A 25,711-nucleotide genomic window follows, 5' to 3' on the forward strand; every position below is an offset into this window, starting at 1 on the left:
AGTTAGTGTTTAATGCATTCTTCGTGTCTAATGCGGTGTCAATGCAAGTCCTGATAGGAATGAGAAGCTCTTTGAGATGAGGGTAAAGGAGACAACCAAATGGTATTATCCAAGTGTCGTTACCTTGTCTTTTCTGTGATTTAATAGCTATTACAAGATCTCTTAAGGTTCTGAATTCTTATTATCTTAAAAAGAAAACCTTGGGCTCAGATTGGGAGAGGGGGAAGAGAAGAGGAAAGACCAATTTGGTATTCACAACTAACTATTAGTTGCTGATGATAAGAAAATGGAGATGGCAAATATTAGCTAACAAAATACTTTGTTGGGAGAAGTGAATTATGGTTAGTCCATTTTTGTCCTTCTCCAAACAAAGCCTTTATGCAAGAAAATACATATTATAGTTACAACTCGTGGTGTGTATAGGAGAAAGTTTGGAGAGAATGTGTTACTGGTGACTATCGAGAGGGTTCCTAATGTTGGATCATAAAAGAAAAATGTCTTGGGTAGCCGTACAAACGAGCCTGAAAAAAAATTGTGTTTTTGAGAGTTTGATCAACTAGAAGAGACTTGTGTTGATCTTTTGGCTGTCTCTCCTTGGTGGGTTATTACTTCAATCCATATTTGTTTCCACTAGAAATTTACGAGGATCAATCATATTCTCACCCAGTATTTTGAGTAGCTACCATCATGACTAGTGGAATTTTTTTTTTTAAATTTAGGACCAATTTTTTTATTTTATTTTATTTAAACTCTCATTTGTTAAATTTACATTTAGATAGTTAAAAAGTGTTGGTTATATGTTATTTGATTACAACATTATTGGTAAAAAAATAAAAATAAAAAGAGAAACTTGTATTATAATATAAGATTGGACCCGCACTCCATTTTAGTGGGAAATGAAAGGCAAGGTTAGTGAGCAAAGGAACTAATTGATTTTGTACGAGTTTACTTTTAAAAAAATTAGGATAAATATTAAGTTATTTCTCAAAGTTTTAACATTTATTATAATTCTATTTTGATATAATTTGGATGTTTAAAAAAAATAATTTTGACCCATTATTAATAAAAATAAATTGATATCAACTTTTAAGCATTTGAATGTAAATTAGTTATTTTAATATTTTCTGTGAAAAAAAAAAAAAATTACAAAAATTCATTATATCTTAATCAAATGCATCAGATAAACAGTGAATAATTTAATTTGATTAGTAGCTTATATTATGGCTTTGTACCAAGTTGTTAGTATCTCCGACAACACCATTATGTTAACTTCGACATTGCTGAAATTTTATAATTATTATTATTGGGTTACAGAGTCAATCCTTAAGCAGCTCTACGACACGAAAGTCGAACAAAAGCAAAAACTCAAAAACAGAAAACAACCATGGGCCAAGTATAATCAAGAAAAAGTTAGATGAGAAAATTTATAGGCCTTCCTTTTTTCCCCGTCTGCTATTCTTCAATGGGATGGAGAACACAAGATTGGACTACATCAACAAGACAATTTTTGGGGGTATTTTCGTAATTTAATTAGTGAATATCATACATACATTCTATAACTTCAGTTTTAATTTGATATAAGATCAAAATATAAAGGGATACTTGATTTAATTCAGTTGTTAATAAATACTAATTTAATAAACCATAAGAGAAAACCACCAAATTTGAAAGTGCTTGATTGAGTTCCTGCTGAAATTTTAAGACCGCCTGCACGCATATAATCTTCATCCACTAAATGGAACTGATAGGTTACTGCTGGAAACAAAGAAGCAGTTAACTATAGGTTCTTATATGGTGCCTCCAAAACATCATTTTTTCTAACTTTTGTGATAATTCATTAACATTATAAAAAATCACTCAATTACTATACAAAAGTTAGAGAATTACTATAAATATTAGAAAATTACCGGGAGTCATTGTAGATTTTTCCGTCTGAAACAAAAAGCAATTACTCTCCCATCAATTCAGTAGCAAACAAGTTCTTAGTGTTATGTCTGTCCGACCTGGGAACCGATGCATATTCTTTTCCTAATTTCAGTTCCTCCTTGAGAATCCAAAGTTCGGTTGAAATACAACTACTTTCCTTTTAGGGCTCTATTGCTCTTTAGCAGATACTCACAAACAATGACAGCCCGAGTCGCAAACCTTTCATTTGAAAGGCAGATGATAGTCTTTGTTTCGTCTGATACACGTAGCTTCCACAACTTCACTGGGCTCTTTAGACTTGTCCGACGTAAACTTCTCAACCATTTCTTTCTGAGACATTATTTAGTTGTATCCATGTTAATCTCTGCCAATTTGTAGGTGGTAACAAGAGAACAAGTCGATATTTCAGCTTTAAGCTTCCTTCCAGTGAACATTGGAATATTATTCCATGAGAAGGCCCCAGACAACGAAGCTTGGGAGGCGGGGAGGAAATGAAAGGAATTAGTTTATCATCACTGGAAGATTGTAACTTGGAAGAATAAATGAAATAAAAACCATTTAAATTAGAAAGATAAATCATTTCTTGCAAAGATTAAACTACCTCCATTCTATTCCCTCTTCCAAACAGAGCCTCAATTCCTAACTGGAAACTAAACCAGAGCCTTAGTTCCTAACTTGAACCTACAACAATATTGGGGCAACAACCATCTCGTGTCCTCCACCCTATCTCATCTTAAGCATAGAATCATATATCATGCTTCCATTGTAGTCTCAAGAGAAGGCATCTGATAATGTTGAATTTTTCAAAATGTCACTTTCTAGTTTCATTCTACTTCAAGACTCTGTTCAACCCCACTTCTTTCCATAAACCTTGGATCAGATACTTGCATGTTAAGCTGTTTGGCGTAAACCCAAGTTTCAGCATCCCCTCCTGAAGCTGCATTAGCTTTGGCACATCACCCAATTCAGAAAATATTCTGGCAAGCGTGTTGTAACTTTCATTATCAAAAATGTGAAATTCCTTGGCAAAGAAGCACAACAAGGATTCTGCTTTATCAACATTAAATCCTTTGCAATAGCCTTTTATCAAATCCCTGCATATTTGTAGATCAGGAAGGAGACCAGATTCAAGCATCTCTTCCATCAAGGATTCAGCCTCTGCATTTCTACATAGTCTACACAAACAGCTTATAAGAACTCGATATGTAACAAGATTGGCCTTTGTCCTCCAATTTTCCATTTCAGCTTTCAGATATAATGCATCTGTCACTGAATCATTTTTGCAGAAAGACCCTATCAGTTCATTACAGATCTCCAATTTGGGCATGTAACCGTTGTGACTGATTCTCTCCAATAGACTTTTTGCCGCAAATGGTCTGTCCTCATTACACAAAGAAACTATTAGGTGATCATAAATATCCCTTGTGATAGAAACCCTGAATCTCTGAAGTTCAACAACCAAGTTCAAAGCTGAAAGCAACCTTCCCTCTCTTGCATATCCTTCCACAAGGGTCCAACATGTAAAATCATCAGGGTAAAACCCATTTCCAATCATTTCGTATAACAATGACCTTGATTCTGCCATCCGTCCTTCTTTGCTATAACTGCAAATCAGGGTGTTATATGAAACAACATCTGGAGTAATCCCTCGGTGAATCATCCTATGGAAGAGTTGATGAGCTTCTTTCACTTTCCCCTCTTTACAAAGACCATTCATCAATGCCGTATAAGAAACCAAATCCGGCATCACCCGTCTCCGGTACATGATCCTATACAAATAAAATGCATCACCCAACCTTCTCTTCCGACAGTAGTTAGATATCAATGTATTATATGTCACTAAATCGGGATCAAAGCCTTCTTCTTCCATTTTCTCTAAAAACTCATTAACCTTGTCCAAATCTGCATCCTTGCACAGAGCATTAGTCAAAATATTGAAAGTACACGAATTCCGACGAATCCCAAATCTTCCCATCAATTCATGCACTTGCCAACATTTATCAATGCAATTCAACTTTAACAACCCATTCAAGAGATGATTACAAGCTATGACAGTAGGTGTGAAACCAAGCTGAATAGTCTTCCTAAAAGCCCCGTAAGCCTCTCTAATCATATCAACTTTTACATAAGCCCTAATAAGCATATCGAAGATAACAGGGTCCCAATTGCACTCTTGGGCACCTAAAACTAAACTTTGAAAAACATCTTCGTTGGACAAATTATCCGTATTGAACTGAATCAGTTCGTGCAAAAAATTCATGGCTAGTGAATATTTCTTAGACCAAGCCAATATATGAACTATGAGGCAGTAGTTATGAGTAGAAGGTTTAATACCTAGATCATTTTTTACCCAATTGAAGAAAAGGAGAGCTTGGGAAGAATCAGACTGGCATCTAAGTAAAATCCTGGAGATTTCATGGCTACCTAGATGTGAAATAAGGAATTTTATATCGTTCTGAAGAAGAGATAATTGAGCACTGCCTTGTTTTAGAGCTAACTTGATGAGATTGACTATGTTGGCGGGGTTTTGGCCGGAAGGGAGGAAACTGTAAAGTGGATTCGACAGATATTTCGATTGGGAATTCGGTAGGGTTTGCAGAGATGAGGAAGAAGAAGAAAAAGAGAAAGTTGAACTCAGTCTGCAACTTATGCCAAAGAATGGACAAGACGAGATTCTGATTAACCTCGAAGGGATTCCATTGAAAGACGAGAGCAAAGCTTGCTTCATGAAATAGCTAACAATTAATGGCGAGAGAGAGAGAGAGAGAAACGCACCTGGAATCCAGATTTCGTAGCAACTCCCGGTATGCCGGGAAATGCAGATCAATTCGTTTTTCTTTATAAATAAATAAATAATTCATGAATACATTTTAAAGAAGTTTTATTATGAATTTTTTATTGTTCGATTTTATCTAATTATTTTTTTATTAAATTTTTTTAAATTAAAAGTTCAAGATAATTTATAATTTTGCGCGTTGTTCTTCTAATCCCATGAGTCCAATTGTTTATTAATAAAATTTATTTAAATTGCGATTTACTAATTTTAAAATTCCATATTAATAACATAATTTGATTTAATTTTTATAGAATTTAGGTAAAATTAAATTTGATAAAAATATATTGTTATATTTTAATTGGAAGAATTAAAACTCAAAAATCACAGTTTATTTCAAATTTTGTTCTATACTTATTAAATTTTATTTTATTTTTATTTAGTTTCTAAAAATTATTAAAATATTATTTTTTTTTAATAATGGATTATTATTTGCATTCCATAAAATTAAAAAAAAAAATTAACCTAAAACTTAATCCTTAATGTTTATAAATTAAAGTACATTTAAGATTTTTGAGAATAAATAATAATAATATCTAATAACAATTAATTTTTTAAAAAATAAAAACATATGAAATCCTGTTTCACACTTCTTATAAGACAGCAGGCAACATCTTTTTGGTATTGATTTTAATTTTACTTAAATCAAAACATAAAAGATTTAAGCTATTATGTTGATTATTTCACATTAACCTCAGTATATCATAAGAACACATTATAATGGAATGTTTCTGTGTATGTATATATTCTCGCTTGTTTTAGATTACAATTTTTTTTAAAATTAAATACCATTTCAGTTAGAAAAAAGAATTAACGAATCAGCTATTATAAAAGACAGAAGCTTACAAGGTTGAAGATACTGTGTTGCCTAACCATCCATGTCATCTACGAGCTGGTTTTGAGGATAAAACCACTCAAGATATTATACATACTCATAGACCTATAGATTCACTCTACCACCTAAAGTGAAACTTACATACACACTTACATGCTCATTATATCAACCACCTCAGAGTGAATAACAATTGCACCTTTTAAAACCATCTCGGTACGTGAAAACTAACTCGAAATACTCCTACCATCAAATGCTTTTCTGGGTTTCCCATTATAGCTTATCCTCAAGATTAAACTTACGAAAAAAAGAAGGAAACCAGGGAGAGAAACCATATCTCAAATGATAACCATGTTGGCAAGCCTAAGCTGCTTCTCTAAAGGCAAGTAATCCTTCAACGATACACAGATATGATGCATTATCCGCACAAGAAAAGGAGCTATATTACTCTCACTAGCATCAATAGGCTGTGTGCTTTGTATATCATCACCTACCTCTTCTCGAGTGACCCAATCATAGATGCGTACCAGTGATGCCCAAAGATAAGACGTGAAAGTCTCTGCAATGACTTCCCAACTGGGTTCGGACAGAAGAGAGGTTAGGGTTACAGGTAGATCATTTAACACTGTTGATCGGTCTAGAATCAGAAGAGGCATGTATTTGCAACAGCTACCAGACAGAAGCCCAATAAAGAGAAGTGCCTGCGGGAGATAATGAAATAGTTTATGCAGCAAGGATAGTGCAAATAATTATAAGTTTGAAATGATAGAGAAATAACTGGGGGATCCTTCACTTGTGCAACTAAAAAATCTTAGCTAGTACCCCAAATGCAAATAATAGCAAGCTGCAAGCCACCATAATCAAACAGAAGGTCCCAACTGTTTAATAAATGAACCAATTTTTCCAAAATCTTAGCTGACCACAGACTAAGAACAGCTCACTTCATCTTATGTTAGAAAACGGTCATAGTTCGAATACTAGACTTGTGGTTTTGATATAATGTTAAATGACACAGTTGGACAGATCTTTCAAAAAATTCTCCTAATGAATTCTAGTTCATTACAAAAAGTACAAAAGCAAAAGGGAACAAAAACAAGATACTTGAGGGATTGCTGTTGTGGATGTATAATGACAACGAGAACAAAGGGGAAGCAGCATGCAAGATGCGGATAAAATGTGCAGTATAACCTTCTGGAGTAATTCCAGTTTGCCAAACTGATTATTGTCAAAATATAATGAACTTTGATCTGTCACAAAAACTATTTCCATAATAGAATGAACACAAAGGAATTTTATGAATGTCACACAAAAAGGTTTTCTATACCATGACAACTATTTATCTTCTTTTCTTTTTAATATTTTTAAATTGAAATTTCTTGATTAACATCTAGATTTTCATAAACTAGGCTATTTGTAAATCTAAAACTAGAGTATATCTCTTTAAAGATAAACTCATCATCCTCATGTTTTTATCTCCTCTCCATTTACTAGGATCCAGTTTCAGAACTGTTCATACTGATAAGTTTTAGTGCCTACCGTAGAAGGGTAACTTGAAACACAACTGATCTCCACAGCATCAACAAGCCACCGCCTTTTGACACTTCCCTCTGCAATTTGCAGAGCTGATGTAACTTCAATAAGAGCATCCCAAATACCTGACAATATGAAATTGAAAATTTGTAAAGGAACAATTCTCAGCAAAAAGGACTGTTCAATAGCATGGCAAACAGTACAAATTTCTGAATATCAATTACTTAAATCTGCCAAAATGGCATTATACTGTCGAAAGGTACTGACCACATGATTCAGAGCTTAATATATAAGCTTTTAATTTTTCCAGTTCAATCAATCCGACAGCACCAATTCTAACTAGCTTGGCTTTTGCTTGAATCTTCTTTAACGTTTCGCTCAATTGGATCTCTCCATGTAAGGGATCCAGGTCCTGGATCTGTAAGGAGAACATTCTGATGAGGACTACAGACATTTAATGTGTAACAGGATGTTCAAATGCAATACTGTGTATCTGCTCTTCAATTGATAAGTCTACAATCACATGCAGCAGAGTCAATGATATAAATTCCACGCACCACTAAACACCAGCAAACATATTTTTCATTTTTCCCTTTCTTGAGTAATCAGTTGAAGTAAGCAATCGCCATAAGTATTTATGAAGATCCAAAAAGCAAAAACATCATGAGAATGCTTGGGAAAAATGGCAAGAAAACATTTGAAGATACCTGCAGAAATTCAGATAACCAATCCTGCGGAGACTTTCCTAAGCATTTAACTGCTTCAGACCACTCCTTCAGTAACTTCACCTGGTCTACTTGGATGGTGACAGCAGATTGTGGCAATGGCAACAGTGAAAATAGCAGCTCCATGCATTTTTCAATGTTGGAAATGTACTCAGACTCAGGAGAAGTTTCATCTAGACACTGACAGAGTCCCCTCCAGCAAGAAACCCGTAATATACTTTTCTGATCAGAATTATACACTTGATTTGAAATTAGTGAAGTGAAGTAACAAGCAACGTCATCAAATAGTTTCTCTAGCCTTGAACCTGCGAATACTTTTATCAGGTCTGCCAGATGGAAGAGGAGAAATGATTGCAGATTGAGTTCAAGTGTCCTGAATCTGGACAGATCAGATAGCTCGTCAAGGAAAGTTTGAAGTGCATCAAATTTGCTTGCATGAGCTAAAGAGAACTGTAAACATTCCTCCCTAAGAGTTCCTTTCTTTAGGGCTGAGTCAGGTGGCATTGTCTCAGCAATTTGAGTCCCATATTTCATGCAGCGTCTAATGATACCTCCCCAGTCCAAAGTTGGCAATCTATTAGCAGAAGAAAGGCACCTTAAGACACTTTTCATTGTAGCAACATCTGCCATACTTTCTGTCTGCATTTAAGAATTCAAAACATGAAATAAAGATTAATCAGCACAGATTACCGAGAAATGTGACTTTTGTGTATATGAATGAACGCACTTGTGTAAGTGGATGGATGGGTGTGGAAAGTTATAATAGTGTAGATGCCCAAAACTAAACGAAAAGAAAGAGGTAAAACTTTCAAAGTTTAGTTATTATTAGAGAAAATATTCTAAACCTATAGTTAATAAAAAGGTGTAAATGAACGTGCAAAAGCAGATGCATAAATCTGTTCTAACTAAATGGCCAACAGAATGATATTTATCTCACTAAACAATTAATTCTCTGCAGATGGCGATTACCTTTTTAATTCTCTTTTTCCAATATACATCCATAATAAAGTCTATATTTGATTTTGCTATGTTCCCTTAAATTGCCTATCTTTGTAGTTGGAACTATTATGAGGAGTTGAATCTCATCTTAGAACAGTTTTCCTGTACCAACATCTGCCATACTTTCTGTCTGAATTTAAGAATTCAAAACATGAGATGAAGATTAATCAGCACAGCTTACTGAAGAAATGTGACTTTTGCGTATGAGATAAAGATATATAGGACACAGGTAACCTAGCATGCAAACCAGCTAGCACACTAATTGATCCCGATCATTTATTGGGACTAGTAGAGGAAGACATAGGAGTTAATAAGGAGATGTACCAGAGGCTAGTTGGAAGATTGATCTGTTTGTCACACACGAGACAAGATATTACGTGTGCAATGAATGTAATAAGCCAATTTATCCACAATCCTAAAGAAGTGCATTTATAGGCCGCATACTAAGTGCTACACCACTTGAAGGGGACATAAAAAAAAGTATCATATTCAGAAAGAACAACAGGTTACTTCTCGAAGCCAACACTGATGCAAATTATGCGCAATCAGTAATAAACAGAATATCCACCACTAATTGCATCTTCCTTGGAGGAAATCTAGTCACATAGAGAAGCAAAAAGTAAAATGTGGTAGCAAGGTCTTGCAGAATCAGAATTCCGGACAAGGACAAAAAGTATGTGAGCCACTATAGTTAAAGAAAATTCTGGAAGACTTAAAGATTAATGGAATAGTCTTATGAGGCTCTACTGTGATAACAAGTCAACAATCAGCATCACTCACAATCCAACACGACACAACAGAACTCTAAGCATTTTTTTTTTTTTTGAAATAAAAATCTGAATTTGTATTGATGTGAATGTGCTAAGGGGGCACCACCAGTATACAAAAAATTTACAAATTGATTAAATTATCAACAACGAAACTAAGGTCGTCAAAACTATCATTGTCCAAGTTATGGCCTAACACAGTAGACCCACAATAATGTAGACAGCTGCCAATGATGATACCAAAATCAGCTTCTCTTCCTTCAAAAACACGGTTATTTTTTTTCTTACCAAAGGACCCAAAACTCCAAGCATATTAAAGTTGACAAACATTTTATTAAAGAAAAACTACATAATGGTTTGATATTGACACTTTAAATGCTTGCCAATTCTCAACTTGCAGACGTACTAACGAGCACTTAAATAATCTAGGGTTCCAAGCGAGAATTGCCAAGGTAGGAATGAACAATATCTATTCACGAACTTGAGGGGGAATGTTGGAAAGTGTACATTTGTGTTAGTAAAGTAAAGGATATATTAGCAAAATACTCATATATGTAACTAATTGTAGGTTTCCTTTTATTACTCCGAGAATAAATATATACAAGACCTCCTTATTCAAGGATAACAACAATTCATTCTTCCACAATTACTTCTTCGGCTAATAGAAGAATTTTATGGGTACAATAACAACATTTTGTGGTAAAAAGAACCAACTTGGAGCCTCCTAGTGACTGGTGATTAAGTTGAAAAATTTGATGCAAAGTGCAGAATCATTGAAAAGTGAGATGAAGAATACCAAAATTATCGATACTTTCTTTTCTTTTTTTCATCTTTTCTTGGGGTTTGGGGGACGGAAAGTACATAAACGAGAAACTATTCTATAAATATAAATTTGTTTGTTGTTGTAGAAGACCTACCCGAGAAAAATTCAGATACTTTAGCCATTGACCAAGCTTCATGACTACACTGTCATCAGGAACACTTTGAGGAACAGATTTTGTGCGAGCAACATCTGCCTGGCTACTATCAAGACCTGGTAGTTCTTTCGACCACAAGTAATATCTAAGAAATGAAATTCCCCATGCAGCATATTGTTGCAGTTGATGGTTATCAGAATTCTGCGCAAGAAGAAACATCTCTTGCACTAATGTTGTCAAACGTTGTTCGCAAGCAAGACTTGAAAGTAGAGGACCCAAAATATGAGAATGTCCCTGCTGAGAAAGGATATGAATAATTAAATATATAGACAAGTACAAAAGCAAACATTTGATCTAACAGAAACAGCAAAATACAACTACCTTTTCTTCATTAACATCACGTGAAGCTGGGGATAGAGGAAGAACATAAATCAAATTTCCAGCACCTGCCCCCAAAGCATTAACGACTCCAAGAATTCCACCCAGATGGACAATAGAGGGAAAAGGATTAGAGTAACATTTCCTGAACAATTCAAGTAAATGTTCTACTTGCTCAACCTCAATGGAATGAACACCTTCATTCAAAATGCAAGCAAGAAGACTTCCTGCTCCAACGCATGAAGCCATCAACAAACTCCAATGATAGGATCCAGAATTATTAACAGACAATAATTCAGAAATCAGCTCCGTATAAGCATTGACAAGATGGTCCAGTTCATTGTCATTCAACAAGTCCACTCTTTCACAGAAAGCCACTACAGTGGGAAGTGCAAGACAGGACCCAATAGATAAAACTATGTCAGGTTTATCCCTGCAGAAACCAGAAGTTTGAGTTGAGGAATCTGCATGTGGAATCCAGGAAATGATCAAGTCTTTTATCTTGAGTACAGCATCATGCATCCCAGCTCTATATATTGCCCCAACTGAGCTCGCTAAACCAATGACAAGCCCAGCAACACCCCATATGTCATCCTCCAGGTCATTAAAATTCTCAGGAGAGAATCCAAAAATATTTTTGTCCATATTATCTGTACTTGCTGGAAAATACATGAAAAGACTTTCAAGAATATTAGATGAAGCATGATTGAGCTGACATAATATCAGAGATAGCGTCCTCACTATTCTTCCCAAGAATTCTCCCTCCTGCATCTTGTAGGTTTCCTTGTCCATGTTAGCATTCCCAGCAGCTTCAACCCTTGTAAGAAGGTCTTGGCATGAAAATCCTAAGCCAATTCCACAAGCTCCCTTCACAAGAATGCTTTTGCTGTTACACAAAACCTGACGGCATTTACCATCAGTTCAATACGCACCATTCAAATAAAAGGAGCAAAGAAAAAGTGACAAATGCAGTTGAACTAAATATGTATAAGTTACATGTTCATACAAGCATCAAAATACAGCTCCAAGGCTTATAAGGAAGGGGAGTAAAGGAATAATAGGAACAGCAATCTAACTTCAAATTTGGAGCATTAGGATGTAAAATCTAAACTACAAGGGCTAAATAATCTTAATAAAAAGCCTTTATCAAGAAAGAAATTCTGTAAAGAAAATTGCAGGATTAGTTGTAAGAAGAACATGCTCAACCTTAAGCAGGCATCAGGTTGAACGAAATAGGAGGAAGAACAATGAATCTTGAAAAACAATCTAATAATATTTCATTGTATTCCAGATAATTCATTTTGCACGTAGTTCCTTTGGGAAACAAATGAGACAGGTTTTAACCCTCCACTATGTCCCAGAGATTTATATTCCTCATTATTAGACGGCCTAAACCCAAGACACAAAACAATATATTTTTTCACTCTATATTTGTTACCCTGCATACTTGCTACTTTGGACTGATCCAACTCAAAAAGAAAAAGAAAGTCCAATAGTCATAGTGTCACTTGTGTACCTCAAGAAGCCCAGAGATATTCTGAAATTTTTGCTTGTAATCAGTCACATGTAAGGAACTTGAGATCATTCCAAGAGATATGGCAGCAGACCATTGGCAGTGTTCATGTTCATAGTTATACAACCAACTCAGCAGAAACTTTGAAGCAGTTGATTTAACATTATGGACAGACGCTGGCAAGATCTAACAATACCAAAAAAAAATCAAAAACAATGATTTAGCAGAAATCCATAAAGAACTGATGTTTGTAGTTATGTGTCTTCAACAGCCAAGGCAAGATCTACCAAGCAGTTAAATTATTGAGTCTACGATATTATTACACAGGAATTTTACCGCACAAAGTGCACCAACTGCCAGTCCAATATTTTCAGCAGATCTAGGGATAGATTCTTCCGAGATCTGTATCATACTCTGCATGACAAAAATAGAGAAATATAGCACCAGATTTTTAACAAACAAATTTTTGCAAAACCAAAGAGGAAAGCAAGATTGCCAAAGCATGAAGGCCATCTTTTACCTTCAGAATATCATTAGCAGCTTTTGAAACTTTATCAGAGGCAACAGATGGAGATTTTACATAACTAGAGATGCTAGCACCCATCCAATGTCGCATGAATGGTTTCCATGATTGCAGTGAGAAAAGTGCAACAAAAATATTTCTCGAAAGCTGAAGAGATGCAGATATTTCCACTAGTGCATTCACATATTCAGCATGCACACCTTGTGATCCCTGGAAAATGTAGAAGGAGATGAAAGATACTCAAAAGAAAAGGACTCTTATAATTATGAATGATTATCTTACTGTTTTTGTTGGCTGGTTGTTCAAATATCTAGGAGTAAATGAAAGACACAATAATGCAGCACCAGGTAGCTTCCCAGCATCTCTCCTTTTTCCTGCAAATTAAATGCTCAGCTTTTATGCTAGCATAATAGGAGAGAGAAGTAATTTTCACAAAAGCAAGCAACATTCTTAACTGGCATTGACAAGGATTATCAACCTTCCTTCGCTAAGTTTTTATTGTAAAGTTGCATTTCATTTTTTATTTTGTACTTAGTATCAAGAAGTTCACTACCTTGAATCTTTATTGCTATATACCCTTCATTTAGTTGCAAATCCAATTGGACAACTTCTAAATTTTTTGCACTGTAGAGCTGATTTAAGTAATATTAAATTCTTGTAGTCAAATAAAGTTTTCATAAGGCCATGAAGGTGAAGAGAGTAACAGCATACATCTAAGTAGAGTTTCTTTTTCCTCTTCTACTGGAGGTTTATTTATTAACAAACTAATAATAGAAAATTATGGACCTCAATCCCATGATACCTGAAGAGAAGATCTGAGGAAATACATCCAGCAACTTCTCAATCTTACTTCCTGGGACTTTTTTCTCCTTCACAAATCTTCGCCGAGAACTGAAGCAAATTGAAAAACGATCATCAGCATTAAACTTTGTCAAGCATATGAACAAGGGGATGCATGAGTGGTGAATTCTTTACATGTGTTCATGCATTACAATCTTGGAAATAAGTCTTTCAAGTGCCCTCAGCATATCTGGGTTGGTCTCAGAAAAGAGCAATTCCGCACTTCTTATTTTGAATTCTGAAATATTTCTTTCGACACACGATACCTAGGGAGAAAACTCATAGGTTTTAGAGGAAGTAGTCACAAAGCTATACCAAAAGTGTAGAAAATTTAAGAAAGTTGGTGAGCAGCTAAAAGACATGCTTTCCAACAATTCATAAAAGTTACCTCATATTGGGTTAAGGCCTCAATTGCAGAAATCCTTGCCCTTAGCCACAGTAAATTATTAGCCAGGTGACTAGAGCTGCCAACTTCCCACAAAATTTTCAAAACACTCCTCGAAGATTCTATATAGGCTTCAGCATCCAAAGCACCCCATCTCAGAAGAAGGCATACACTGTCAATATGAAAGAGTAGCAGACTTTGTAATTGAAATATTTTCAGAAAATTATACATAATTCTGTCATGTACCATACATAGAAGAAATAACAGTATACACTGTCAGCAATCAAAGACAAAATTAAAGGGAAAATAAATTATTGCATAGAGAGCCAAGAAATTACTTCAGAATATAAAGGGCTGAATGCTCAGGGTGATATCTTCCAAAATTAATCATAAAAGAATGTCTAGGATTACTAATGATGTTCATGTTCCATGAAGACAATGGCAATTACCTAGCTGGATTTAATGTGCAGATTGCAGATGCTCAAGTGTCCTTGGTGTTATTACAAACTAGGCAAAATGGTTTCAAGAAACTTCCATCATGTTTTTCATGCTCAAAATGGGGCATATAATCTATCGGATGATGTTGCAAAGTGAGAGGCTTCGGGCTAGGCCTTTCTCTCTGGTGTAAAATGCCCCCTTCTCCTCCCACCCACCCCAAAGAAAAAAGAGAGAAAACAATCTCTCGATTGTTTAATTTCACTCTCTCTGTTAAGAGCAAGAAAAGTAGAATGTTTTGGTCATGGGCTATTTCCACTAAATTTTGGGGATTGTAGCTGGAGAGAAATTGCAGACTCTTTAAAGACCATTCCCAAATTCTTCTTTGCTTAGGAGTAGGATGGCTTTCTAGGCGTCACTTTGGACTAAGGCTCATTTTTCATTTAGGTGTCTCTCTTCAGTTAATTCACCAAGAGAAGAATACATTGTTCGTATTTTTTTTTTCTCTTTTTCTTTTTATATTGGGAGATCTCCTATCCTTCATTGTACTTTCTCCTCTCCTCTTTTCTAATAATATTCCTTTTTCTATATGTCAAGTATCAATACAATTGCTTGGAGTAGAAAAAGCCACCCAAATTTTCATTTTACACTGGAAAAATACATTTTGTAATTAATTGACCAGTAACTATTAGCAGATACAAAGATGTCCTTATCTATAGTTGTTTGATTCGCTCTAGGTGTTTGGAGACTAACAGTCATTTTTTATTGTATTATGAGGTGGCTTTTCAGATTTGGTGTAAGTTGTTTGCCCTCTTTGGGGAGAGTTGGGTTTGCCACCCACTCCAGAGAAAACAATTTGAGGGCTTGGGTGAAAAATGCTTTGACAACAATACTCTTTAGTGGTTGTTGGGATTTATGGCTAAAGCGTAAAACTAAAATGTTCAATTTAGTTGCTGATAGTATGAAAGCTATTTCCAAATCATTCATAATCCCTCTTTGTGGGTGACGGCACAGGTCTTTTTTAGGGGTTTGTTTTTATCTATTATGCCAAGGTAATGGGAGGCTTTTTACATTAAACTCCCCCTCCCCCACTCTCCCCCTTCCCCCCTTTCATTTTTCCTTTTGTTTTGTTTTGATTTTTTTTTTCTGTTTTGCTTTCTTTTTGTTGGAGATTCCTTATCCTCTTCTATTTGTTTTCTCTTTCTTTTTCAACATTATCTTTCTTCTATAAAAGAAAAACAATTTGTTTAGCTTACCTATAAGCAAGACTGGGGTCCTTGGAGTAGCTTTGCACATGCTCGGCAATGACATCCCAAGCAGTATAAAAATCTGCATTTCAAAACTTGAATTAAATACACTTTCTCTATGCGGAACCATACATAAAACAGCACCTTAGCTTTTATTGACATCATGACAGTTCATGTAAGTAAATTTTAAATTATATACACACTATCTATTGAAAATTAATAACTGTTTAATTTCCATATATTTTCACATTCTATTTCACAATAAAAAACATCAATTAACAGTTCTTGACTATCAAGTGACTGCAATTTAAATAGTAACTGAACTTTCAAGTTAAGTCCTCCTAAATGAATAAAGACATGTAAGAATGAGAGAAGAACTTGATGTCCTATACTATACCTAAGGCTATATTTGAAATAAATTCAGAATTTTTGTAAAATTCAGTTAGAAATTTGTATTTAGTTTTGTTAAAGGTTGTAAAATTATTATATGTAATTAGAAAAAGGTATTAACATAAAATATGTCTTATTAATTGTCTTTTTCTTTTCTATTTTAGAATACCTGTATATATAAAAGTATAATATTCAATAAAATGCTTATCTCAAAAAATAATATTCAATAAAATGCAAAGTCAACCATTTTTAACATGATATCAGAGTTTTAGAAGAAAATCTTAATCCTCTTTCACAAATCTTAATCTGCCTTCATTTTTGAAATTTAAAAAAAAAACCCCCCAAGGATGTCAGCCTTCGTTGCCAGACACCACAGACCGGCCATCACCACCACTGTCAGCCTGTATAGCCAGCCACCAGCAAAGATCAATAGCACCAGCCACTGCTCCCTGCAGTCGCAAATCACCCAGCCGCTACTCCCTGCAGCCACCAGCCATCCAGCCGCATACCACCTTGTGTGCACCTCCCTGTTTGGCTAGCCAGCCACCGAACTATGCAGCTTTCCCAGCTGTGCCAAAGCCCAAACAGCCTCACCTCTATCCAGCCGCTCCTCTGCTCAGTTGCAGATCTGGTCTAGCCGCAAGCACTGCCCACCTTTATGGTGTGCGCCGCCACTACTCCTTGCTGCCCAATCACGCCACAATCATTGTCCAACCGATAAATTCCTTCTTTTGGCTAATTTAATCGGCATTTACTGCCCCAAAATTTTCAAATCATATCAGAAGTTACATCCCAAATTATTGAAACAAATTTCCACATGGAAAATTCTACAAAAAACAATAGTGAATTTTAAGCCAATTCAGACGATTTATCCTACATATAAAACTATTCATGTGTAGGATATTATTAACTCCGGTCCCCAGTTCCTTTTTCCTCCTATGATGCACCTTATCAGAAGGTGTTATCTCTCCCTGGTATGGTCCTTCACAGTCTACCAATTATAACCAAACTGCCATCTTAGGGACAGAAACTATCCCCATTAAGACCAGCAACTATTTACAATTATCTACACATATTACTACCATAATCTATTACAATAATCAAAAAATTCAAACTTAAAAGTCTCCTGTTCAGGAGAGGATTTTTCCTACACAAATAACTTCCAAATACTTAATAAGAACAAACACCTTTTTGCTTAGCTTTTTCTTTCTTCCCCTATTTGATGGTGTTTCTTCTTTTATCAGGAAAAAAAAACACACATGAATGAACACGGTTAGTCTACTTTAGTTCCCATTCACCCTTTGGAGGACTTGTAACAAAATTCTATTAAATGAAATTGCAAATAACATATGAATGAGCATGGATTACCAATCACATCAGCTTCACAAAGGTGAGAAAGACTTTGGAAACCGAGAGCTTGAATTAGAGGATCTTGGCTTTCGATGCAAACCTGTTGATTCAAAAGGGAGAAACAAAATGACTTCAGAACTCAATGCACAACTCAAAGTAAAGAGAAAACAACTTCTGTTGAACCCATACCGAAACAGACAATATTAGGTCCACACCCCTGTCAGGGTTTTTCTTACAAACATCCCGAACAGAAGCAGCCAAACTTATACAGATATGTCGCTCAGATGTAGATTCCGTGAAAGATTTTGGAAGCATTATTCCCTAGATATAGAGAACAAGTAAAACAGAATCAGAAGACAACAAAATAGAAAACAGGAACTAGAAGACCTGCATGCAGAGCTTAAAAGGAACTAGTATAATTGCAAGTAACATTTCAAGAGAAGAGTCTAATAGTCCTGATTAAGGTTTGATCAACTTAAGTTGCATATTAGACATGTATAGGGTTGAGGGATTTTGGACATGTCATAGATAGTCTTACTGAAATGTAAATATATTTTGTCAACCCTTGGTGGTATAGCTTTAATATACTGTTTATACTTTTTATCTCAAAAGAAAAAAACAAGTTGCAGATTAGACACATCATCATGGATACTATGTGGAGTAGAAATTTGAATAAACATGCTACTCCACTTCAACTTTAGTTCTTCCCAGCTCTCATATAGGTTGTTGACTATTTTATATAGAAAAACATGACTTTAAGTGCTGTACTGCCTGAAGAAGATTAAACCAGATTAGAACTTGTCCATGAAGACCATTACTTAACACTAGGTCAATTTCCTAAGACCAATTTATAACTGCTTTATAGTAGAATATTCTTGAAAATAAGCTTTCCAAAATTGGGAGTTCTAGCAGTTTATAGAATTTGCAAGGATGCCCAAAATTCTGATGCAATCATATGTGAGGCTTGAGTAGACTAGCCTCATCCAGTTACAAGATCGAACTAAATATCCTCAGGACCTCCCAGGTTATAAATTGGAAAATTAACACTTTTCCTTGTGGAAAAGTCTATCTTGCGAATGGTCTTGGCTGCCAAGACAAAGTGCATTTGAAAACCATGAGGTAGAAGAACATCTTGATGTCTATTAAGGAAATATTTCTCTTAGCTCTCTAATACTAAACATGTGCATCTCATACAATTATCTACCCACTTTGTTGAAAAATAGTGTATTATAACATCATTTACCCATAATTGGCATCAAAGAATTGCTAAACAGCTCACCTGCAAACTCCCAAAGGCACGGTCATTGATCTCCCAGGTCTGACAAAGCAATCTAGTGGCTGTGGCATATAACACCCTGAAATAAACAACTACAGAGACTGACTAAGAATAATTATTTAACAAAAGAACATCCAAAATTATGAGAACACTCAATAAGAGAGGAATAGACCTTAATACAATCAGAAAACACTCAAAATCCTCGAAAATTATTAAATGTGGTCTTTTTATAAGACAGAATGCATCTTGCAAGAAAATAGCAAGGCAAACTTTTATTGGAAATACTGTCAACTATTGTAGTTCACCCGTAAACAAAGTCCTTTGAACCCAAAATAGAGCAATTAATGGAATAAATAAGATTTTGGACTCCAGTGAACAGAGATGCAGAACCAATTGAAAAGACACAACATCAAAGATGAGCTCAATATAAACCTTACATGACATCTAACACCTAAGAGGCTACACAACATCTGAACAAGTGATTAATTGAAGCTATCACTCAAAAAGAGCAAAGGCAGCATAAGAGTAAGTTCTAACAAACTCCACAAACGCACAAACAACCCAACATAGCTTTAACCATTCAAAAGAAACAAGAGCCAAAGATTGGTAGCAGGGACAGGAAAAACCACTCAGAGCAACAACAAGAAAGAGTTAAGAATTCCGTGAGAGCCCCCCATACAGCCAAAAGGTTAACAGAGTAACCATACAACCTCAGTAAGAAGATGACACTGCTATGCACACCCCTGTTAAAGACTTCCATGTCAAAAACCAGGATGCAGAATACAGCACAGTAAAATTATCATACACAAGATTAGACTGGACAAAATCAGGACTAGGAGTTTACAAATCTTCAGACTGAAGACTGAGTCCATTCAGTTCAGTCCTTGTCTTGCTTTATCTTCTTTAACATATATTGATTAAAATTGGCATAAAATAATATTAAATAATAGATCAAACGAAAATATAAACTAAAATTAACAAACACTAAAACAAACCAGTAATGCAAAGAAAACACTAAAACTAAAAAATAATAATAACAAATTTTTGGTCTCCAATCCAGACTGGGGACTGGAGTGGATTGGAACTATTGATTTTCAACTTTCAATTTTTTGCCCAAAGACTAATCTGGATCCATTTTTTGGTCCAGACCAAGAATTGAACACCCCCACTGAAAAGGAAAAGAAAAAATATAAGAACAAGAAAGTGATAACTTAGCAAAGGATAGTCAGCAAAGCTTACGTACGGCCTTGTATCCTTGCTCAACATTGGCATTATAGTTTGAACTACAAGTGGAATCATCACAGAGTGTGATGCAAGTGATGGAAGGATGCCCAAAAGTTTTGGCTGCAAGTTGGCAAAAATTACAGTAAGCACTAGTAATAAAAGGTTAAGGCACAAGAGAACGGTCTGAATTCTCTTTACTAACACAGAAGACATGAGGTATTATCGGGAAAAAAATTTAAGGCGCGAGGTAATAGTAAAAGCAGAATACTCACTAGCAGATTCTGGCAGCTGACAACTTTTTTAGTGAATATGTTGTTATAATATAGAACAGCAAGCAGCAATGGAACACCCAGTTTGGGATCCATAACACCCATTGCAGTTAAACAATCTATAGCAGCAGTTCCTAATGATGGATGCATAACCAAAACAGCAGCAATTGCACCAAGTACCAAGGGCATCTCTTGAGACTGACAGACAGGTGCAGTTGATTTTCCTCTACTGATAATCCATTGACAATATTCTTTAAGTTGAGAAATCCAAGATCTTGGACCATTTTGCATTTCTTCCATGGTAATTCCAGAAGTTGAAGCAAAATTCAGAAAGAAAGAACTGGATGATGAATATTGGTCCTATTAAACAGCAAAGATGAAGATACAGTCTCTAATTAACAGAAACAAAAAACAAAAAAAAAACAAGAACAAAAACAAAAACCAGAAAAAAAAAAACAAAAGAACAGAGAAATTTTCAATCATCATTTTGCTATCAGGAGTTGCATTTCTATACTTACTGTGTTCTGTATGAGTAAATTGAGCCTCTTCCTTCTCACATCGCTTTGAAACTAATTAAAAAATATTTGTGGATAATAAAGTGTGTCTATTATTGAAATATAAGGGGCTTATTTATATAAGTCTACATGAGCAATAAAAGAAAATACACTTAATTACAACGAGACGAGTATATTACTAATATATCTTTTATCTTACTTTAATACACTTTACACTTCTTAACACTCCTCAAACTGGTGAATAGATATCATCCATCCTCAACTTGATATTATACTCTAAAATTAATCCTTTAATCAATACATTGGCAAGTTGCAAAATGGTAGGCATAATGAAGTGCATATCAATCCACCATCCAGTTTCTCCTTGATGAAATGTCTATCTACTTCTATATGTTTTGTCCTATCATGTTGCACCAGATTGTGAAAGATACTAATAACCAATTTATTGCCGTAGTAGAGTAGGTCCATCCTACTAAATCTTCAGATCTTTTAAAATCATTTTCAACCACAAGAGTTCACACACCCCTCCAGCCATAGCCTTGAACTCTGACTCTTCACCAGACCGGACTACCACATTCTATTTTTTACTTCTCCAAGTCAAAAAATTTTCCCTAAAAAAGATACAATATCCAAAAGTAGATCTTCTATCAACCAGTGATCCTACATAGTCAGCATTAATGTATGTTTTAAGAAGTAGCTCCTTGTTTCTTTTGAACATAATTTCCTTCCCATGAGTACCTTTCAAGTAGTGAAGGATTCTGTAGGCAGTTTGCAGATGCACTTCTTTGGGTTTGTGCATGAACTAGCTCACTACATTAATTGCATATACAATGTCTGGCTTGGTACGTGACAAGTACATCAATTTCCCTACTAGTCTTCGGTACATTTCCTTGTTCACCTTTGGATCTTCCTCTACTTGTCCCAGTTTATGATTGGGATCAATTGGTATACTAACAGTTTACATGCTAACTTGCCATTTTCCTCCAGACGATTTGCAACATATTTTTGCTGTAAGATAAATATTCCTGATTTTGAGTAAGTCAATTCAATATTGAGGAAGTACTTTAATTTTTCAAATTTTTTATTTTCGAATTCTCTAGCTAAGTATTGTTTGAGAATTATCTTTTTTCTTTCATTCTTCCATATAACAATTATATCATCTATATATACGAGAAGGGTTGTGACTCCCCTAACTTTGAATGCTTATTGAACAGGATGTGATCTCCTTAACTCTATTTGTAACACATGAATAGCATAATCTTTACAAATCTCCACAAACCAGATAGGCAGCTCGGATTAGAATTTTAAATTTGGATATTCTAAAGAAAAGAGGAGGATCTTGACTAACAGAAGTTTTCTATGCTTGAACAAGGAAGAATCCCCCCAATCATCTTCTTCTTTGGTGTCCTGGGAGTAGAATATTATGGGATTCAGCACTTTCTTTTCTCAACCTCTATGGGTTGATGGGCTCTTCTGTTTAAGTATGAGTTATGAATGTGGGGTGGTATTGCTTCTTATAAGTCTAAAAAGAAGATTATCTCTATCATTCCTCTTTTTAATTTTTGGGTTATCACAAAGAAGCCAAAAAATAAGCTTTTTGACAACTTCTCAGCCCATTTTCATAGATCAGAGAGAGTAGGTTTAGAATTGCTTAATGAGTACTCCATCGCTAACAATGTTGATATTTTGAATCTTTTTTATCTTCTCTCCTGTAAGAGATTGTAAATTCTGTAGCTTTCTTTTTTCTTTTTTACTGGGTTGCACCACCTTAGTGCTCTTAATAGAATTTTTCCTTCCTTCAAAAAAAAAATAGAAAATAAGCAGCAAATGACTTGATATTACAAGAGGATAGTCTTTTAACTATATAAGAAACGTTATTTGATTAACTTAATCTAATATATTTTATTCTTTAAACATGTAAGAAATACTTTTGGAATTTTCCCCTTTGCCTTCTTTCATCTATATGGAACAGCGTGAAGGCATCATCAAATAAAGATCAATAATCAAAAGAATAGCCATGAAAGCAAAAGATAATGTTTTAAGAATTTCAAAAGAACTCTAGATGAAACCTGAAACCAAAGTTGCTGCAAAAACCTGAAAACAATAGATTCAGGTCTGCTGATCAAAGGATATGCCACGCTGATACCAGGCCCAAACTTCGCTTCTTCTATCAATTTTACTAAGAGTCTTTCCAAAATGGCAAGCAAATTAGTTGCAGCTGCTTTAACTGATTTAGAAGGAGAAGACATAAGGCTGATAACAGGAAATATTACTAAAAGCTCCTCACTTAGATTGTGCGTGTTTGTACCAACAACATTTTCTGCAAAAGTGAATATATCAATGTCTCAACAAAAAGTAGAGAAATAACAGTTCTCAATGACCTAAGAGAGAAATTTTCCTTTACATAAGTTGATAAAAGAGAGATGAAAGTCACAGCATATTCATTCAAGAACTAAAGCATCTATTTTTGGTAATAGTAAATCTTGTAAGTTACAAATTAAAGCACAAAGCAATACCATATATAGCTAATTTGTATATTATTGGAAGTTAGAAGCCTTGGGCTTTGAATGTAATCAACTTAACCTAGAACCTCTTGGGCATACACGTAGTAGCCAACACCTACATCTGAAGGAGAAGAAGCAAGCAAGACAACAAGAACCACCAAGATTAGATTGAGAGAACATACCATTTTCACCTTTCCATTTCAAGAGGAAATAAAAGAAATCCAATATAGATAGTTGCTCATGTTCAAGGTCAGTGTCAACAAGGATAATAAATAAGGATAAGATCGCCGACGATAATCTAGGTACATATGACAACTCAAGATCTGCTTGTACAGCCAATAAGTGCTTCAGTACTTCAAGTATAGGCTCAACACCAGTGTGTTTGTTAGGAGATGTATGGAGAGAGAGTACTGTCTCTAATAATTCCACGCCACAAAGTTGGGCTTCAATAATAGGCTGCTCGTACAGACAGAAAATAAATAAAGAAATAACAAATGACAAATAGCAGTAAACGGGAACCAGTCAGAATGAGGACAGGAAATTTCCAAGATTCCAAAACATACCAATTTCATTCCAACCAAGCATCTCAAAACCACAATATATGCATCCACTATAGATTCCACAGCATAGTTGAAATTCCTAACCTCCTGAAAGTTTCAACCATTTTTAACCCGAAATAATAAGAACATTATTCCTAAATCCCAATTTAGTGGTTTAAGTTTGAAAGAAGAAAGAGACAGACACAAATCATAAGCAAAAGAAATGATTGCTAAATGATTATACTTACCTCTAAGTTCTTGCATGGGAAATACTGAAGGCAGCTTATAAGTAGCTTGAATACTGGCAATGCCTCATTAGGAAAAGAACAACAAAGCGATGCCATTGATGAAATTAACTGCCTCATAAACAAAGATGATGAGGTATCGCTAGAAGGTAATCCTAAGATGGAAAAGTTCATAAAAGGCTTCAAGAATTCACAAACTTCCACCATGCCCAACTGTCTATTCTTCGCCATAAATAGCAACACTTCCCGGGTAAGCTCGGAATGGACCTGAGCTCCACAAGAAAGAATCTGCAACCAAGCGATACCAAACCGCTTCAGAATTTAAAAATGCTCCCAAATTGAGTTAAAGTTCAAATTCTTCAGGTGAAGTACCTAGATTGCATCTAACCCAAATGCTTCAACAATATACACTAACTGCTCCTATGCTAAAATAACTTCAAAACGATATTGAAGCAAATTGATACTGTTCTCCATTATAACCAATCCAATCCAAGGAAAAAAGATATGATCAAAATTCAGCAGTTACCAACCTTGAACAACTTATCAAATGAAGAATTCAGTCCAAAGCTCACGAAATGAGTTCACAAAAGATCTAAACAACAAAAATAAGTAGAAGCTAATATTTAAAACAAAATGAAAAGTAATTTCAAACTGATATCAAATTCTACCACCTTAACAAAGGGGTGATTCTCCGTGGAACTGAGCTTCCACGATCCATTTTTCTTCTTGAACCCTACCCGAACGAGAAAACCAAGTCCCTTGACGAACAAAGGTACGAATTTCAGGTCGGATTCTTCCAGGGAGGACTGAAGCTCCACCAACCCGCGAGAGAGGTCCAATTTTGAATCTGAGACGAGGCGACAGAGCTCGCGAACAGTTTGGTCGACTACGGCCGGCGAACGAGAGTGAAGGCACTGAGAGATGGCTTCCCTTCCGGGTCCAGATTCGATTCCCATGTGGGCCGGGGCAGACCGGAGCTTGGAGAAGATTGAGATTACTGCGAGTTTCTGGAGCGAGGGTTGTGGGACTCTCGTTTTCTCTAGTAAGGGAGTGTACAAATCCATTGTTTAACAGACCATATAGCTTGGGACGAGGAAGAGACGGTGGAGAAATTGTTTGCACAGCAAAAACCCGCGAGCTTGAAGAAACACTGAAAAAGGAAACGGTGCGTTTAACGGTTTGAGAGGGAAAAGAGCGCGTGCACTTACAGTCACCTGCAAAGCGGTGAGGATTGAAGGTAGCTGGCAAAACATATTATTAGTGCAAATTACATAAATACCATTTTCTTATTTGATGAAATCCGTAATCGATAAAATTACAAAAATACCACTTACATTATATCTAAATTATTAAATATATTAACTCAAATTATAAATAATTAAATAAATTTTAGATTATGGCTAGAATACATCAACTTTTAATTTATTTATATATTTAAATAAAGATATTCCAAACATAAAAATTAAGATATTTACAGGCTGATCAAGCGATCTGTATTCGAATTTATTGTAGAGAAACATAATATCTAATACTTAATAAGGTTTTACAA

The 25,711-nt window shown here is 35.1% G+C and overlaps 2 protein-coding genes across 7 annotated transcripts; both read right to left on the reverse strand.

Moving 5' to 3' along the window:
- Positions 1-1,396: 1,396 nt before the first annotated feature.
- On the reverse strand, positions 1,397-4,772 carry LOC110810200 (Pentatricopeptide repeat (PPR) superfamily protein). 3 transcript variants are annotated; one of them, XM_022036287.2, is made up of 3 exons: positions 2,528-4,772; positions 1,908-2,398; positions 1,397-1,752 (listed from the first exon to the last, which is right to left on the reverse strand). In XM_022036287.2, the coding sequence occupies exon 1, from the start codon at positions 4,652-4,654 to the stop codon at positions 2,756-2,758; it is 1,899 nt and encodes a 632-aa protein (XP_021891979.2). In that variant the 5' UTR covers positions 4,655-4,772; the 3' UTR covers positions 1,397-1,752; positions 1,908-2,398; positions 2,528-2,755. The 3 variants fall into 3 exon arrangements, with proteins under 3 accessions (XP_021891979.2, XP_088070260.1, XP_088070265.1); XM_088214134.1 differs by having other exon boundaries at positions 1,908-4,772; XM_088214139.1 differs by having other exon boundaries at positions 1,397-1,755; positions 1,908-4,772.
- Positions 4,773-5,556: 784 nt separating this feature from the next.
- RST1 (ARM repeat superfamily protein) lies at positions 5,557-25,311 on the reverse strand. Of its 4 annotated transcripts, XM_088214155.1 has the most exons (25): positions 24,834-24,973; positions 24,693-24,754; positions 24,166-24,450; positions 23,942-24,025; positions 23,561-23,834; positions 22,944-23,194; positions 20,363-20,719; positions 20,110-20,210; positions 18,870-18,945; positions 17,780-17,911; positions 17,609-17,690; positions 15,860-15,932; positions 14,172-14,340; positions 13,919-14,049; positions 13,746-13,834; positions 13,226-13,317; positions 12,941-13,153; positions 12,757-12,834; positions 12,424-12,606; positions 10,911-11,807; positions 10,530-10,826; positions 7,829-8,485; positions 7,389-7,539; positions 7,128-7,246; positions 5,557-6,292 (listed from the first exon to the last, which is right to left on the reverse strand). In XM_088214155.1, exons 3-25 carry the CDS (start codon positions 24,391-24,393, stop codon positions 5,930-5,932), a joined length of 5,097 nt encoding a protein of 1,698 aa, XP_088070281.1. In that variant the 5' UTR covers positions 24,394-24,450; positions 24,693-24,754; positions 24,834-24,973; the 3' UTR covers positions 5,557-5,929. The 4 variants fall into 4 exon arrangements, with proteins under 4 accessions (XP_088070281.1, XP_088070275.1, XP_088070272.1 ...); XM_088214149.1 differs by lacking the exon at positions 24,693-24,754 and having other exon boundaries at positions 10,530-10,823; positions 24,834-25,309; XM_088214146.1 differs by lacking the exon at positions 24,693-24,754 and having other exon boundaries at positions 24,834-25,309.
- Positions 25,312-25,711: the final 400 nt, after the last annotated feature.

This window comes from Carica papaya, chromosome 1 (genome assembly GCF_054855325.1).
Source record: "Carica papaya isolate Zhongbai chromosome 1, ASM5485532v1, whole genome shotgun sequence".
Taxonomy (NCBI): Eukaryota; Viridiplantae; Streptophyta; class Magnoliopsida; order Brassicales; family Caricaceae; genus Carica; species Carica papaya.

Coding starts and splice junctions, on each gene's coding strand:
- LOC110810200 (XM_022036287.2), bottom strand. CDS start 4,654: ATGAAGCAAGCTTTGCTCTCGTCTTTCAATGGAATCCCTTCGAGGTTA.
- RST1 (XM_088214146.1), bottom strand. CDS start 25,226: ATGGATTTGTACACTCCCTTACTAGAGAAAACGAGAGTCCCACAACCC. Junction 24,451..24,833: donor AGAATCACCCCTTTGTTAAG/GTGGTAGAATTT, acceptor GCTTGGTTGCAG/ATTCTTTCTTGTGGAGCTCA. Junction 12,607..12,756: donor CAGTTGGTGCACTTTGTGCG/GTAAAATTCCTG, acceptor TGGTATTGTTAG/ATCTTGCCAGCGTCTGTCCA.